This window comes from Aphidius gifuensis, linkage group LG4 (genome assembly GCF_014905175.1).
Source record: "Aphidius gifuensis isolate YNYX2018 linkage group LG4, ASM1490517v1, whole genome shotgun sequence".
NCBI classification, from domain to species: Eukaryota; Metazoa; Arthropoda; class Insecta; order Hymenoptera; family Braconidae; genus Aphidius; species Aphidius gifuensis.
The window spans coordinates 3,810,711-3,826,836 of NC_057791.1; the positions used below are offsets into that span (position 1 = coordinate 3,810,711).

General features: G+C 25.3%; 2 protein-coding genes across 2 annotated transcripts; both read left to right on the plus strand.

Moving 5' to 3' along the window:
• Window positions 1-99: 99 nt before the first annotated feature.
• On the plus strand, window positions 100-4,483 carry LOC122854582. Its single transcript, XM_044155386.1, has 2 exons — window positions 100-588; window positions 664-4,483. Exon 2 carries the CDS (start codon window positions 697-699, stop codon window positions 4,273-4,275), a length of 3,579 nt encoding a protein of 1,192 aa, XP_044011321.1. The 5' UTR covers window positions 100-588; window positions 664-696; the 3' UTR covers window positions 4,276-4,483.
• A 206-nt stretch (window positions 4,484-4,689) lies between these two features.
• On the plus strand, window positions 4,690-15,238 carry LOC122853738 (kinetochore-associated protein 1-like). Its single transcript, XM_044154155.1, has 4 exons — window positions 4,690-4,913; window positions 9,109-11,636; window positions 12,195-15,086; window positions 15,163-15,238. Exons 1-4 carry the CDS (start codon window positions 4,754-4,756, stop codon window positions 15,223-15,225), a joined length of 5,643 nt encoding a protein of 1,880 aa, XP_044010090.1. The 5' UTR covers window positions 4,690-4,753; the 3' UTR covers window positions 15,226-15,238.
• Window positions 15,239-16,126: the final 888 nt, after the last annotated feature.

The window sequence follows — 16,126 nt, forward strand, 5'->3', positions numbered from 1 at the left end:
TAATATGCATACAAAAGCTTTACAAGCGCCGCCAGTGGAGGAAAAAAGCCCTAAATTGGAATGGTTACGTTTACACTGCTGTTCTCTCTCTCTCTCTTTCTCTCTTTTTCTCTTTTTTTTTTTTGTCCAGAAACGCCATGACAGTTAAAAATATACCGCGAAATATTTAAAAAGAAAAAAAAAAAACCCATTAAATAAAAAAACAATTCTAATTTAATTTTAATTATTATTTATATAATATATTTAAAAAAATAATTGAAAAAATTGAAAAATTGCTAATACTGATAATTTAAAATTCCTGTGTTAAAAGTAGTCAAAATTAGTCTAGGCTAAGTTCTAATTTATCTCATTATTATCATTATTGCCGAATATTAAGCGTCACCATTTTAGGAACCGTTATTTTAGATGATAACAATAATATCAAAATATCAAATAATATTATTAATCTGTAAATTTGGGTGTGTACTGTGTCACGGTGTCATCGTCATGATGCGTCATTAATAATTACTCATTGGTAAACAAAGCTTGTGTAACGAATTGAGTTTGTCATCTTATTGATTTCGATTTTTAATTATAAAAAAATAAAAGGTAAATAAAAAATTTAACTTAATAAAATATTTATAAATAAGCATTTAATTAATTGAAAATTAATATATTTATCAGGCATTGTGTGACGTGATCGTCAACAACACTACAATGTACGAAATGGATTCACCATATCTCAAGGCGATCCAACAAATACCAGGCAAGACACCTGGTGAAAAATATCAAGCACTTAATTGCATTGCCAAGAAACTCATTAATGATACAATGGATATTGATGATAATGGTATAAAAAATGTAGAGGTTAAAAGTTCAGCTGAACTTCCAGAGTGTCTTGTACCAATTGTTAGTCTTGAGGTGGCTAAAATTCTTCACCAACCTGATGGTATTTTGGCTGGACTGAAATCTGATGATGCCCTCATCAATGATCGTGCACTCAAAGTCAAGTGGTTCTTTGATGGCAGTAACAAGGACATTACCAATAGCCAATATTTCAAGAATCATGTATTTCCTTATGTCTCATTGACTGTTCGCATTAAAATTATCAGGAACTTGGGAAAATATTTAATGTTGTCGAATAAACAAAGTGTTGCTGAAGAATTTTACAATGAATTAAAAGAGCAGTATGATGAAAAAACAGTTAGACCTCTTGGTTTTGCTTGTGGAGAAAGCTTTTTTCGTAAAATCACCAGTGAATGGAACGAATCACTCAGTATTAGTGAGCTTGAAATTATTTATCCTCGTTTTCCAACTTATGTTATTGAATTATTGAAAAATAAACCATTTAAATACATTAAATTTTTACCAAAGTTACTTAAAAATCATGCTGACAGTTTTGTTGATATTATCAAAACAATGAAAGGCTATTTATCAATTGATCTGACAAACAAAAAATCAGAATTTTTATTTAAAAATCAACGTAGTGCTTTATTAGAAAATGCAAAGTTATTTATAGATATTATGAGCATTGAACAAATAACAAAAAAGCTAACTAAATTGGAATTTAAACAATTTTATAAACAACTATTTCCTGAAAAATATGAAGAATTTTCTTTTAACACATTCTATGAATATTTAAAATACTATCCAGAAGAAGAAAAATTAAATCTTATGCTGTCAACATTTGAGGATCTTTATGGAAAAAATTTATTGGATTGTGATGATTTTATAACACCTCAACTGTTACGTTTATTAAAACCTGAGCAAAGAATTAAAATTGCAAGAAGAAAATTAGAAAAAACAGATAAATCATTTGAACCAAGTGATATTGAATGTGCATGGGTATGCTACTTGCCAACAGATGAATCAATTCCAATAATTACTGAAAAAATATCAAAAACATCAGATAGTACTGTACGTGGTCAAAATTTACAAAAATTAATGTACACATGTAGTGTCAACAAAGATCATGATGCTCTTCTTAAGGTATTGGAATATCTATTCATGCGACACAAAAATGAAGAATATTATATAATTCCAAGGCTTTTACAAAGACTAAGTGATGATTTTGATGTTAAAAATTTGCCAAAAGAGCATTTAATTGTTGTTGATAAATTTTTAAAATATTTAAACATCAAAGAAAAACTTAAGCTACGTCCAGAAGTAAGTTCAGTTTTAATTTGTGATTTAATTTACTCACAATTAAAACGTAATGAAGATATCAGTGAATATATTAAGCTTTACATTGAGATTAATAATTCAGAAAGATTAAATATTCTTCATGATTACCCGGAATATGAAAGAAAATGCTTGATTGAATTTATAACACAATTATGCATGGAAGATGAGCTTGATAAATCACCATCAACAATTAATAGTATGTTGAGAAGTATGTATGATTTCAATAAAAGAAATGCCAAGTCTAAAATTCAGCTGGAAAAATTGAGCATAAGAAATTATCCAACATTGTTTGAAGCTGTTAAATCAATTGTAACACGAAAAACTGATGGAAGTTTTGCTTGGGAAAAAAATCTAGTTGATATGTATTTAAGACAAGGAGAAAATGATCTTTATCTTGCCTGGTTTGATCAAACAAAAACACCTGAAAAAATTGAATTTAATGATTCAAATGTCATTAAATTATTGCAAAACCACAAAAATTATACAAAAATTGGAATGGATATTTTGATGAATGTAAAAAATAAAATTAAAAGACATAATCTTGCTCGTCGTTTTCTTAGTTATGCTAGATGGCATCAAGATTTACCAATAATATTTGCAAATAAATGTCTTAAAGAGCTGGAAAATAAAGAAAATACTGATGTTTATAAAAATCTTTATGTTCTTGCTGTCTTATATGATGGTTCATCATATGAAAAATTATTTACATCATTTATACCAGAATCAAAAATACTTGATTTAAAAGACAACAAAACAAAAGAAGAATATACATTTAATTGTTCAATATTATGGTCATTGAATATTGTCAATCCACCAGTATCATTTTCACCAATTCTTCAATTTTGTGAAGGTGATTATGTTCACAAAGCTATCAATACTTTAAACAATGTTGGTCGTCGTGTTCCTGTTGATAAAGTTACATCATTTTCCAAGACTCTTGTAAATAAAAAAGTATCTGTTAAAAAACATGGTATCAGATTATTCTGTGAAGTAGCCAGTTATGATCAAATTCAAGAGATGATGATGTATCTCTGGGATAAAGAAAAACATATATCAATTCGTCAAGTTTTGTATCAATTTATATCTAAATTATTTACTGATGCACCATCTTCACAAAGCTGGAGCTTGATACAAAAATGTATCACTGATGTCAAGCTTGAAGATTATTATTTTGATAATATATTTGAAGTAAATAAAGTCTCTGTTAATTTTGTTGAACGTTATGTTTCACTGTTGCTTGAGACAATTGAAAGAATGGAAAAAACAGACAATGAATTTGTCAACAAAAGTCAAGGATATGTAACTGGTATTTTGAGCTATTGTTCATCTTTATCAGAAGAATTCCATCAACATATATTGAAAAATCATTTTGCTAATTTTTCAAGACCAGATTACTCTTTATGTGTTAGTATTCATAATTATGTAATCAGTCAATATCTTGGTGAGGCAAATGACAAGCTCGAGTCAAGATTAAACTTTTTAACTGATTTAATTTTAAATGCTGTTAAGGCATACTGGAATGTTCATTTTAATTATGATCCAAATGCATATCCAGTCAACTTGTGGGTTTGCATATTAATAAAAAATATTAATTGTTGTATACAACAAGATGTTAAAGTAAAAACTGCCAAGGTCGTGCTTGATACCTTGTTGACAGTTTTAAAACCAGAACAACTTGGAACTTCATACTTGATTTTGATCTACATTGGTGTATTTGATGATGAAGAAAAATACTCGACTGATGAAATATCCAAAAAGCTTGTCCAGCTTATTCCATCATTGGTTGAAATTTATTCCAGTGAGCTAATGCCTACAATTGTTCGACACTTTAAAAATCATATGAAAAATGTGTCTCTCAATAAATTAGATATTATTGAGAAACTTATTTTAAATGATGATAAAAATATTCTACTCTTTGCAAGTACACTATTATTTGAATCGTCTGGTTACGATGAAAATGATCAATATTTTAAAATTATTGATACATTAAAAATGAGTAAGCATCCAGCTATCGTAATTCCCATTATTGATAAATTCAATAATAAATATCCAGCTAAAAAAATCAACAAGTCTCAGGAAGAAGTTTTATCATCAGAGGAAGAAACAGATTAAATGATTAAAAATTATCATTGTAACAACTCCTGTCAACTCAACCAGTTTTAAGTAAATAATAATATATTATGGAAACCCAATTACAAATTGATTTTTGTATAATGTTTTTACAAATTAAAATTTTATTCTCTACAGATTTTATATATTTAAAATACTCTTGTAACTTTTTATTTTTTTAACAATAAAAATAGTTTCAGATTTTTTAAAATTGTTGTTTTTAATTATTTCAATTAATTGCCAATTATTATTTATTATTAACAATTAATTAATGATAATAATTATTATTTATTTATATGAGTAGGTAAAAAAGAAATTTTACTTAACCTCAGAGCCAAGTCATTATATATGTAGTTAATAATAATTTAAACCATTTTCCCTTCAAACGTATTTTTTTTTTTTGATAACAACAGTCAACAAATATTGTCAAAGCATGTTTTAATTATTGTTAAATAGTTAAATACATATTATAAAGTGAACAATGGCAATGTGGACAAAAGTATTATCTGGTTTTGATTCCGAAGATGAAACAGTTAATATTGGTGCTAGAACTGTTGCTGAAAATGATGGAGCAATTTATGAAGCATGTACTCGTGCAACAATACAACCAGACAATAAAAATGATATAATGGATTCACCATATCTCAAGGCGATCCAACAAATACCAGGCAAGACACCTGGTGAAAAATATCAAGCACTTAATTGCATTGCCAAGAAACTCATTGATGATACAATGGATATTGATGATAATGGTATAAAAAATGTAGAGGTTAAAAGTTCAGCTGAACTTCCAGGGTGTCTTGTGCCAATTGTTAGTCTTGAGGTAGCTAAAATTCTTCACCAACCTGATAGTATTTTGGCTGGACTGAAATCTGATGATGCCCTCATCAATGATCGTGCACTCAAAGTCAGGTGGTTCTTTGATGGCAGTAACAAGGACATTACCAATAGCCAATATTTCAAGAATCATGTATTTCCTTATGTCTCATTGACTGTTCGCATTAAAATTATCAGAAACTTGGGAAAATATTTAATGTTGTCGAATAAACAAAGTATTGCTGAAGAATTTTACAATGAATTAAAAGAGCAGTATGATGAAAAAACAGTTAGACCCCTTTGTTTTGCTTGTGGAGAAAGCTTCATTCGTAAAATCACCAGTGAATGGAACGAATCACTCAGTGTTAGTGAGCTTGAAATTATTTATCCTCGTTTTCCAAATTATGTTATTGAATTATTGAAAAATAAACCATTGAAATACATTAAATTTTTACCCAAGTTACTTAAAAATCATGCTGATAGTTTTGTTGATATTATCAAAATAAAGAAAGGCTATTCATCAATTAAGCTGACAAACAAAAAAGCAGAATTTTTATTTAAAAATCAACGTAATGCATTATTAGAAAATGCAAAGTTATTTATAGATATTATAAGCATTAAACAAATAACAAAAAAGCTAACTAAATTAGAATTTAATCAATTTTATAAACAATTATTTCCTGAAAAATATGAAGAATTTTCTTTCAACACATTCTATGAATACTTAGAAGAATACTATCCAGAAGAAGAAAAATTAAATCTTATGCTGTCAACATTTGAGGATCTTTATGGAAAAAGTTTATTGGATTGTGATGATTTAATAACACCTCAATTGTTACGTTTATTAAAACCTGAGCAAAGAATTAAAATTGCAAGAAGAAAATTAGAAAAAACATATAAATCATTTGAACGAGGTGATATTGAATGTGCATGGGTATGCTACTTGCCAACAAATGAATCAATTCCAATAATCAATGAAAAAATATCAAAAACATCAGAAGGTACTGAACGTGGTGAAAATTTACAAAAATTATTGTACACATGTAGTGTCAACAAAGATCATGATGCTCTTCTTAAGGTGTTGGAATATCTATTCAGTCGACATAAAAATGAAGAATATTATATAATTCCAAAGCTTTTTGAAAGACTAAGGGATTATTTTGATGTTAAAAATTTGCCAAAAGAACATTTAATTGTTCTTGATAAATTTGTAAAATATTTAAACATCAAAAAAAAGCTCAAGATACGTCGAGAAGTAAGTTTAGTTTTAATTAGTGATTTAATTTACACACAATTAAAAAATAATGAAGATATTAGTGAATATATTAAGCTTTACATTGAGATTAATGATTCAGGAAAATTAAATATTCTTCATGATTACCCGGAATATGAAAGAAAATGCTTAACTGAATTTATAACACGACTATGCATGTATGATGAGCTTGATAAATCACCATTAAGAATCAGTAGTATGTTGAAAAGTATGTACGATTTCAATGAAAGAAATGCCAAGGCTAAAATTCAGCTAGAAAAATTAAGTATAAAAAATTATCCAACATTGTTTGAAGCTGTTAAATCAATTGTAACACGAAAAACTTATGAAAATTACGATTGGAATAAACAACGAGTTGATATGTATTTAAGTCAAGGAGAAAATGATCTTTATCTTGCCTGGTTTGATCAAACAAAAATACCTAAAACAATTGAATTTAATAATTCAAATGTCATTAAATTATTGCAAAAAACACCAGAAAAAATTCTACAAAATTGGAATGGATATCTTGATAAATGTAAAAATAAAATTATAAGACATAATCTTGCTCGTCGTTTTCTTAGTTATGTTAGATGGCATCAAGATTTACCAATAATATTTGCAAATAAATGTCTTAAAGAGCTGGAAAATAAAGAAAATACTGATGTTTCTAAAAATCTTTATGTTCTTGCTGTCTTATATGATGGTTCATCATATGAAAAATTATTTACATCATTTATACCAGAATCAAAAATACTTGATTTAAAAGACAGCAAAACAAAAGAAGAATATACATTTAATTGTTCACTATTATGGTCATTGAATATTGTCAATCCACCAGTATCATTTTCACCAATTCTTCAATTTTGTGAAGGTGATTATGTTCACAAAGCTATCAATACTTTAAACAATGTTGGTCGTCGTGTTCCTGTTGATAAAGTTACAACATTTTCCAAGACTCTTGTAAATAAAAAAGTATCTGTTAAAAAACATGGTATCAGATTATTCTGTGAGGTAGCCAGTTATGATCAAATTCAAGAGATGATGATGTATCTCTGGGATAAAGAAAAACATATATCAATTCGTCAAGTTTTGTATCAATTTATATCCAAATTATTTAGTGATGTACCATCATCACAAAGCTGGAACTTGATACAAAAATGTATCACTGATGTCAAGCTTGAAGATTATTATTTTGATAATATATTTGAAGTAAATAAAGTCTCTGTTAAATTTGTTGAACGTTATGTTTTACTATTGCTTGAGACAATTAAAAGAATGGAAAAAACAGACAAAGAATTTGTCAACGACAAAAGTAAAAGATATGTATATCGTACTTTGCGCTATTGTTCATCTGTATCAGAAGAACTCCATCAAGATTTATTGAAAAATTATTTTGCTAATTTTTCAAGACCAGATTACTCTTTATCTGGTAGTATTCATGATTATGTAATCAGTCAATATCTTGGTAAGGCAAATGACAAGCTCAATTCAAGATTAAACTTTTTAACTGATTTAATTTTAAATGCTGTTAAGACATACTGGAATGTTCATTTTAATTATGATCCAAATGCATATCCAGTCAACTTGTGGGTTTGCATATTAATAAAACACATTGATTGTTGTATACAACAAGATGTTAGAGTAAAAACTGCCAAGGTCGTGCTTGATACCTTGTTGACAGTTTTAAAACCAGAACAACTTGGAACTTCATACTTGGTTTTGATCTACAATAGTGTATTTGATGATAAAGTAAAATACTCGATTGATGAAACATCTAAAAAGCTTGTCCGACTTATTCCATCATTAGTTGAAGTATATTCCAGTGAGCTAATGCCTACAATTGTTAAACACTTTGAATATCATATGAGAAACTTGTCTCTCAATGAATTAAATATTATTGAAAAACTTATTTTAAATGATGATAAAAATATTCTACTCTTTGCAAGTACACTATTATTTAAATCGTCTGGTAACAATAAAAATGAACAATATTTTAAAATTATTGATACATTAAAAATGAGTAAGCATCCAGCTATTGTAGTTCCAATTAATGATCAACTTAATAATAAATATCCAGCTAAAAAAATCAACAATTATTAGGAAAAAAATTTATCATCAAAGGAAGAAACAAATTAAATGATTAAAAATTATCATTATATTAACTCCGGTCAACTCAATAAGTTTTAAGTAAATAATATAATTACAAATTGATTTTTGTATCAATTTATGTAACATATATATTTTTACAAATTAAAATTTTATTCTCTATAGATTTTATATAGGTATTTAAAATATTCTTGTATAACTTTCTATTTTTTTAACAATAAAAATAGTTTCAGATTTTTTAAAATTATTGTTTTTAATTATTTCAATTAATTGCCAATTATTATTAACAACTATTATTATTATTTTATATTTCAAGTAGGTCAAAAAGAAATTTTACTTACCCTCAGAGTCAATTCATTATATAGTTAATAATAATTTAAACCATTTTCCCTTCAATCGTATTTTTTTTTTTTTTGACAACAACAGTCAACAAATATTAGATGCACCACATCAAAAAGGTCCTGCTCCAAATGCTTGTCAAAGCATGTTTTAATTATTGTTAAATAGTTAAATACATATTATAAAGTGAACAATGGCAATGTGGACAAAAGTATTATCTGGTTTTGATTCCGAAGATGAAACAGTTAATTTTGGTGCTAGAACTGTTGCTGAAAATGATGGAGCAATTTATGAAGCATGTACTCGTGCAACAATACAACCAGATAATAAAAATGATATTATTAATAATCCAAGAGTAATAGCATCATTTTGGCATTCAATGATGTGTATTGCTGTTGATAAAACAATAACAATATTTTCTGATGAATCATGTCAAGATATCATAACAATTCTTGGCTTTGAATCAATTGTGACAGCATATTGTTTGTCATCAGATGGACAATTTATATATGTTGGTATTGAAAATGGTGAACTTCATGCTTTTAATTTATCAATGGGTGGTAGACAAATATTTAACATTGATTTTATTGATAAATATCAAAGTGAATATATTATACAGCTGGTACTGCATGAAACTCATGAAAATAATGATCTTACAATAATTACAAAAGATGGTAAAATGTTTAAAATAATTAATATTGATAATAATTATTTAAATGATCAAAGTATCAATGATGATGATGATCATCATCATGAAATTGATATAAAATTTATTTGTGGACTATCAAAATTAAATGGTGCTATATCAAGAAATAATCATTCAACAGATAATTATTTAAATATAACATTTGGTGATAAATTAACAATATTACCAAAAAATATAACATCTAATACGTCTAATTTAAATTATAAATTTAAAAAAATACAATTTTTTAATAATTATCAATCAGCAATTTGTCTTAGAATGGATGGTAGTTTAAATATTCTTTGTTTACAAACATTGTTATCAAGAAAAATATGGAAAAATTGTATTGATGATTTTATTAGTATTAAAGAAGATTTAGAGGGTCCATATCATATGTTAATATTAATGAAACCAGATGATATCACAAATAAAAAAAAATTACATTTATTATCATTTCCAGATTTTAAAATTAAATTTACAATTGTCGTTGAAAATACAACATATCTTGTTGATATTATTAATAATAAAACTGATAATGAAAATTTATTATTTTTAGAGGGTATTAAAACAACAAATGAATATGTTGATTTAATTAGAATTAAAGCAATTGAAGAGAGTATACCAGAATTACGCTTACAAAGATTATTAAGAAAATATAAATTTAATGAAGCATTAGATTTTGCATTGAAATTTAATCTTGATTGTGAAATTGTTTATCATGCTGAGGCAATGATGTTGATGGAAAAATTAAGACCAAGATTACAGTCAAGTGAAAAAATTGATGTTGATATATTTATGACAACACTTGATAAAATTAAAGATGTTAAATTTATATATGAATGTTGTAATAATGCAATGACAAAAGATTACAAAGATACAAGAAAACTTTTGGTTTATTCAAGACAAAGAATAGTTGATTATGTTAATGATAAAAATATTCAAGATAAACTAAATGAAAATCTTTCACAACTTCTTGCTACTGTGAGTGATACACTTAGAAAATTAGAGACATTTGAAATGATACATAAAGCTGATGTTATAAATGAAACATCAACTGATGAATGGATAAAATTTTCACGTGAAAATTTACTAAAAGAATGTATGGAATATTTATCAAATAGTGAATTAAATTCAGCATCATTAATATGGACAAGACACATGTCAAGTATTGCATCAATTGTTACAAGTGAAACAATAATTGATATACTTGCTGCAATACCAGAAAATCTTAGTCCTGATGAATTATGGCCATGGCTTATACATTTTATTCCATCAGTAACATCATTAATACCAAATGGTCTATCAGAAATAATTAATTGGGGCTATAAAAAAACTAAAACATTGGAAAAATATCATCGTGATTTATGGCCAGATATTGGTCTTGAATTTGCTAATGGTTTTATAAATATATTACAATTTGAAGAAAATAATATTTATTATCAATTTCATCAGGAATATACAAATAAAAATTCACAATTACAAAGACTCATGTTACTCATACAAGCAATGAAAGATTTACGTGATTTAAAAACAAATTATAAAATATTTTTACCACTTCATACATATCTTGGTAATTCAACAGATGTTATACATTTATTATTAAATAAAGTTAACATAAATGAATTACCAAATTTATTAGATAATTTTTTACATGTTTATATGTTAAATAATTCATTAAAAAATGATCATGTATTATCATCATATGTACAAAATATATTAAAAAATTCAAAAGGTTGGTGGTTATGGGAAAAGGCACCATGGGATAAACGTTTAAGTATTGTTATAAATTATATTCATAATATACAAAATCGTTTACAACAAACACTTGAAGTATTAAAAAGAGCACCAGTACCATGGAGTGATGAAGTTAAATTACTTGCTGAAAAAAGTTACAATTATGATCATCCACTTGTTGCTAAAATTCGTATAGAAAGTAATTCAGTTGTTGTTAAATTAATATTGAAAAAATATAGATATGCACATATTGGTTTATCATCAAGATTTTTTTCATATATTATTAAACAAAATAGATCAACAATGATTGATGATATTATTGAATTAACTAAAATGAATAATACAACAAGATTCAATGTTTTTTCTGAATGTGTTAATTATCATTTAACACAAGGTAACATTGATTTATCAATTAATATTATTGACAGTGTACCAAGTGATATTTGTATTTATATTTGTGAACATATTATTAATGTATTAAATACAAAATTAAATTGTTTATTAAATCCTCATTTTGTTGATGAATCAATTGATAATTATATAGAAATATTGGGAACAATTGAAAATCGTTTAATTAAACATTTAAATGATAATCATCGTTCAATTGAATGGAATGATACAATAAAATTAATTCCAATTTTACGTATTCTATATAAATTGAGAAAAGAATTTGATATATTTATTAATATCAATGATTATTATATAAATAAAAATGAAATATTTGAAAACTGGATTGAAAAAATTGATGATACAAATTTTGATGATAAAAATTTAGATATTATTTATAAAAAAATATGTAGATTAACAAATCTTCTTGATATATCAAAATTAACTGGGATTTATTATTTTTATAAAATTAAAAATAATCCATATATATTAAAATACATAATTTTAAAAAAATTAAATAATTATGAATTAACTAATGAATTTAAAGAATTTAATAAAATATGTATTGAAATATTAAAAACAGCTGATAATAATTTAAATTTATCAAAATCATTAAAAAAAATGTCATCAAAAAATATAGCATATTGTAAATTAAATGAATTGGAAAATGGATTATTATGTAATTTACAAATTGATGCTTATAATGAAGCTGTTGGACAGCTTGTTGATGATGACGATTATGATGAAGAAGAAGAAAAAGAAAAACAAGAAAATTTACAATTAACAACAACAACTAAAAATTGGTATTTGTATAAAATTTATAAAGATGCATCAATATCACCAGGTAATATATTACTTCCTCTCTTAAGTGATTTATTTATAATTATAAAACATTATAAAAATAAAATTGATTATAATTTACAATATTCAATAAATGAAATAAATATTATCAAAGATTTAAGTAAAAAAATATCAATAAATGCTCAAGCAATACAAAATGAACATCATGATTTTGCTTTATTAAAAATAATAACAAATATATCAATTATTTTATCATCACTTGTACCAAGCATTGATGATATAATACAAGATATACATGATGTATTAAATCATTGTGTTATAATGATGCTTAAAAAAGTAATTGTAAGTATTAATTTTGATGTACAACTGGGTCTTGTTTGTTTGCTTATGATACCACATGATAATTCATTAAAAACACTTGGTTTAATATCAAAATTACATCAAGCTGATTATAAACGTGATCGTATTATTAAAGATTTAGGCTATGAGTATTGTCGTTTAACGAAAAATTATCAACAAATGGAAGAATTTAATATGATGAAAATACGATATGAATGGGCAAAAAGATTGGCAAATTATAAAATAACATACAGAGAAATAATGAGTAATGATGTTGATATTAAACATGATATATTAAGAAGAATAATGTCATCAAATGAAAATAATATTATTGATACACTTAATGATTATTGTTTAAGCTTTGGTTTTGTACGTGATGATGTTTATTTAGCATATCTTGAATCATTACTATGCTCATGGGAACCAAAATATATAATAAATAATCAAAATGGTCAAAAAGAGCCAATAATTGATGATAATGATGTTAAAAATTTAACATATCAATGTAAAAAAATTGTTAATAAATTAACAACTGAAATTGATATTAAAAAATTTTTTTTTGATATATTAAAAAAAATTAATTATTATCATTATGAAATATTTTTAATAATTTATGATTTATCAGATGAAAAAAAAATTGATACAACAAGTTATTTATTATTTTTAAAAAGTTATATACGTATTAGTGAACCAACAAAAATTGAAATTGATGAATGGTCAAATTTTAATCAAGAAAATCAACCATTACCAAAAATATCAAAATGGCGTTTACCATATTTACCAAAATTACCACATTTTAAATTAATACAATCTGAAATAAATTTAAAAAATTATGATAAATGGTTAACAATATCACGTGTATTAAATATACCAGATTATAATATATGTTCTGTTGCAATTAAAGCTGGTGTCGATGGTGCATCAAAAACAATTGATATTAATAATATAAATACATGGTCAATATATCCACGTAATAGTGGACTATTAAAAGATATTAAAAAATGTATAAATTGTATGAAAATACCAGAATCATATACTCACGCAACAGCAGCATTGTATTATGCTGTAAATTATATGCCACCAGGTGCTGATCAAGTTGAAGCAGCTAAAGAATGTTTTTCATATATTAATAATTTACCAGAAGGTACAATTGATATTGATAATGATAAACGTATTAAAATTGAAAATAAATATCGTAAATATACATCAAAACATATATTACATACCTATGGTCTTGGTGATGATAAATATTTAAATCTTGTTGATTATCCAGAACAACTTGTACGAGCATTGTATTATGATAAAACAATACCAGAACGTTATAGATGTGCAACTAAAAATCGTCCAGATATTAATTCATCAGTTAATGATTTAGGAAAAGTATTTAATATTAATCTTGTTAAAATAAGATTAGAATTACTTGAAGAATGGTTACAGCCAGATACTGGTGAAATAAAAAATGATAGTATAACTGTTGCTGGTATTTGTCAAGATGATACATCATCATCATTAATTGATACATTTACATTTGATGATAATTTATTACGTGCATGTTATATAATTAGTTGTGGTGATCATGAACAGTTTATTGGTCATTTAATAACAATGGGACTTACTGAAGATTTTCATTGTCCTGGTGTTAGATATCGTGCATTACGTGTTGTACAATCAATAACTGATGAAAATACAATTCAAGAATTATCAAAAATTAATTCAACAACAATGAATGAATATCTTAAATCATTACAATACTTAACTGACTTACAACGTCTTGGAATTGGTTATTCAATTAGTGGTTTTGATTCATGCTCTAAAGAAAAATTAATACAAGTACTTATTAGTAATCAATATTGTTGTTCAAGATCATTAAGACTTGTACCACAATTATTTATTGATTATCATATTGATAATTATGAACTGTTAAATTTAACATTATTAAAAATGGTTAAATTATCATTAATTAAAGAGCTAAAAAAAACATTAATTATGATTGGTACAACAATGGATCGTATTGTTAATTATTCTGGTTATATTGATGCATGGCAAATTATTATATCTGAATCATTTAATAAAATTGATTCAAAATATCAACAAAATTTAATTGATTCATGTATTGAAACACTTAGATTACTACATACATGTCCAGTTGTTAATAAACTTAAATTTTTTGATATTATTCATTCATGTTTTCGTGCTCAACAACCTCATTTTGCTGCTGCATTATTACCATTTGTTGAAGATACTGATAAACAATTAATTTTAAATGAAATATCATTAAATTATCATGACATTGATAGTGTCATTAAAAAACTCAAAGACCTAGAAAAAAAAGGAATTCTAATTGTTCGTCAAGTAAGTTACTTAACATAATTTACCTTTAATTTTAATTATAATGTTTGTTTTATTTTTGTTTGTTTTTTATTTACAGTCTATTATGATGTTGGAGAAAGCTCATTACTCATCAGCTACTGGGTTCCAAGAGTCTTCATAATTTTCAATTACTAAATTTTTTTCTCTCAACATTTTGACTTTGTACATGTTTTCATGAGTGTTTGCATCGAGTATCTTGATTCTTGTTACAACAAGAAAATCTGGATTCTTTGGACTTGGTCCCTGAATCAAGTCAATCACATCATCAATTCCAATCTGTAATATATATTCAGTTTAAATAAAACAAATACTTTTGATAATTAAAATATAAATATAATATTACTTACTTGTAAACCTTTTTTTGGTACTTTGTAACCATTTATTCGTAGTTTACTATCATATAAAATAGTTTCAGCTTTTCTAAATACAATTAATAATTTAATTATTAAAAAAATGATTGTAATTTTTTATCAAAATTTTAGATAAGAATAATATTTACGCTCGAGAAACTCCAAATCCACCTTTGACAATTGCATCAATTCTCATTGAATTAACAATTGGAGTAATTATTTTAGCATTTCTATTATTTGCTATCATTTCTCTAATTTCAGGATCTACCTTGTCCTCGTCATCATCATCATCGTCATCATCACTATCATAATTTTTCTAAAACAATAAATAAACAAATTAAAATCAATTCATATTCAAAATATTTATCATTACCTTTGATTTTTTGTTGGATGCCAATCTTATCTGTGTTGTTTTATTGAGGTTATGCTTAACATCAAGTAAATTATTTGATAAATATAATGGTATTTTTGCTACATTTACGTGACATGATGATTTATTAAATAAATCTAATTTCATGCTATGAATATTTCTAGCATAATTAATTATCATGCCCTTTTCAAAGTTGTTTATTATTCTTGATAATATTTTACTTGCCATTGTCAAGACGTGTTTTCACTCAAACGACAAACAAATGATTCCAAATTTTTATCAATGAAGCCTTTTTTTTTTTT

Coding starts and splice junctions, on each gene's coding strand:
- LOC122853738 (XM_044154155.1), top strand. CDS start 4,754: ATGGCAATGTGGACAAAAGTATTATCTGGTTTTGATTCCGAAGATGAA. Junction 4,914..9,108: donor TGATATAATGGATTCACCAT/ATCTCAAGGCGA, acceptor CAACAATACAAC/CAGATAATAAAAATGATATT. Junction 15,087..15,162: donor GAATTCTAATTGTTCGTCAA/GTAAGTTACTTA, acceptor TTTTATTTACAG/TCTATTATGATGTTGGAGAA.
- LOC122854582 (XM_044155386.1), top strand. CDS start 697: ATGTACGAAATGGATTCACCATATCTCAAGGCGATCCAACAAATACCA.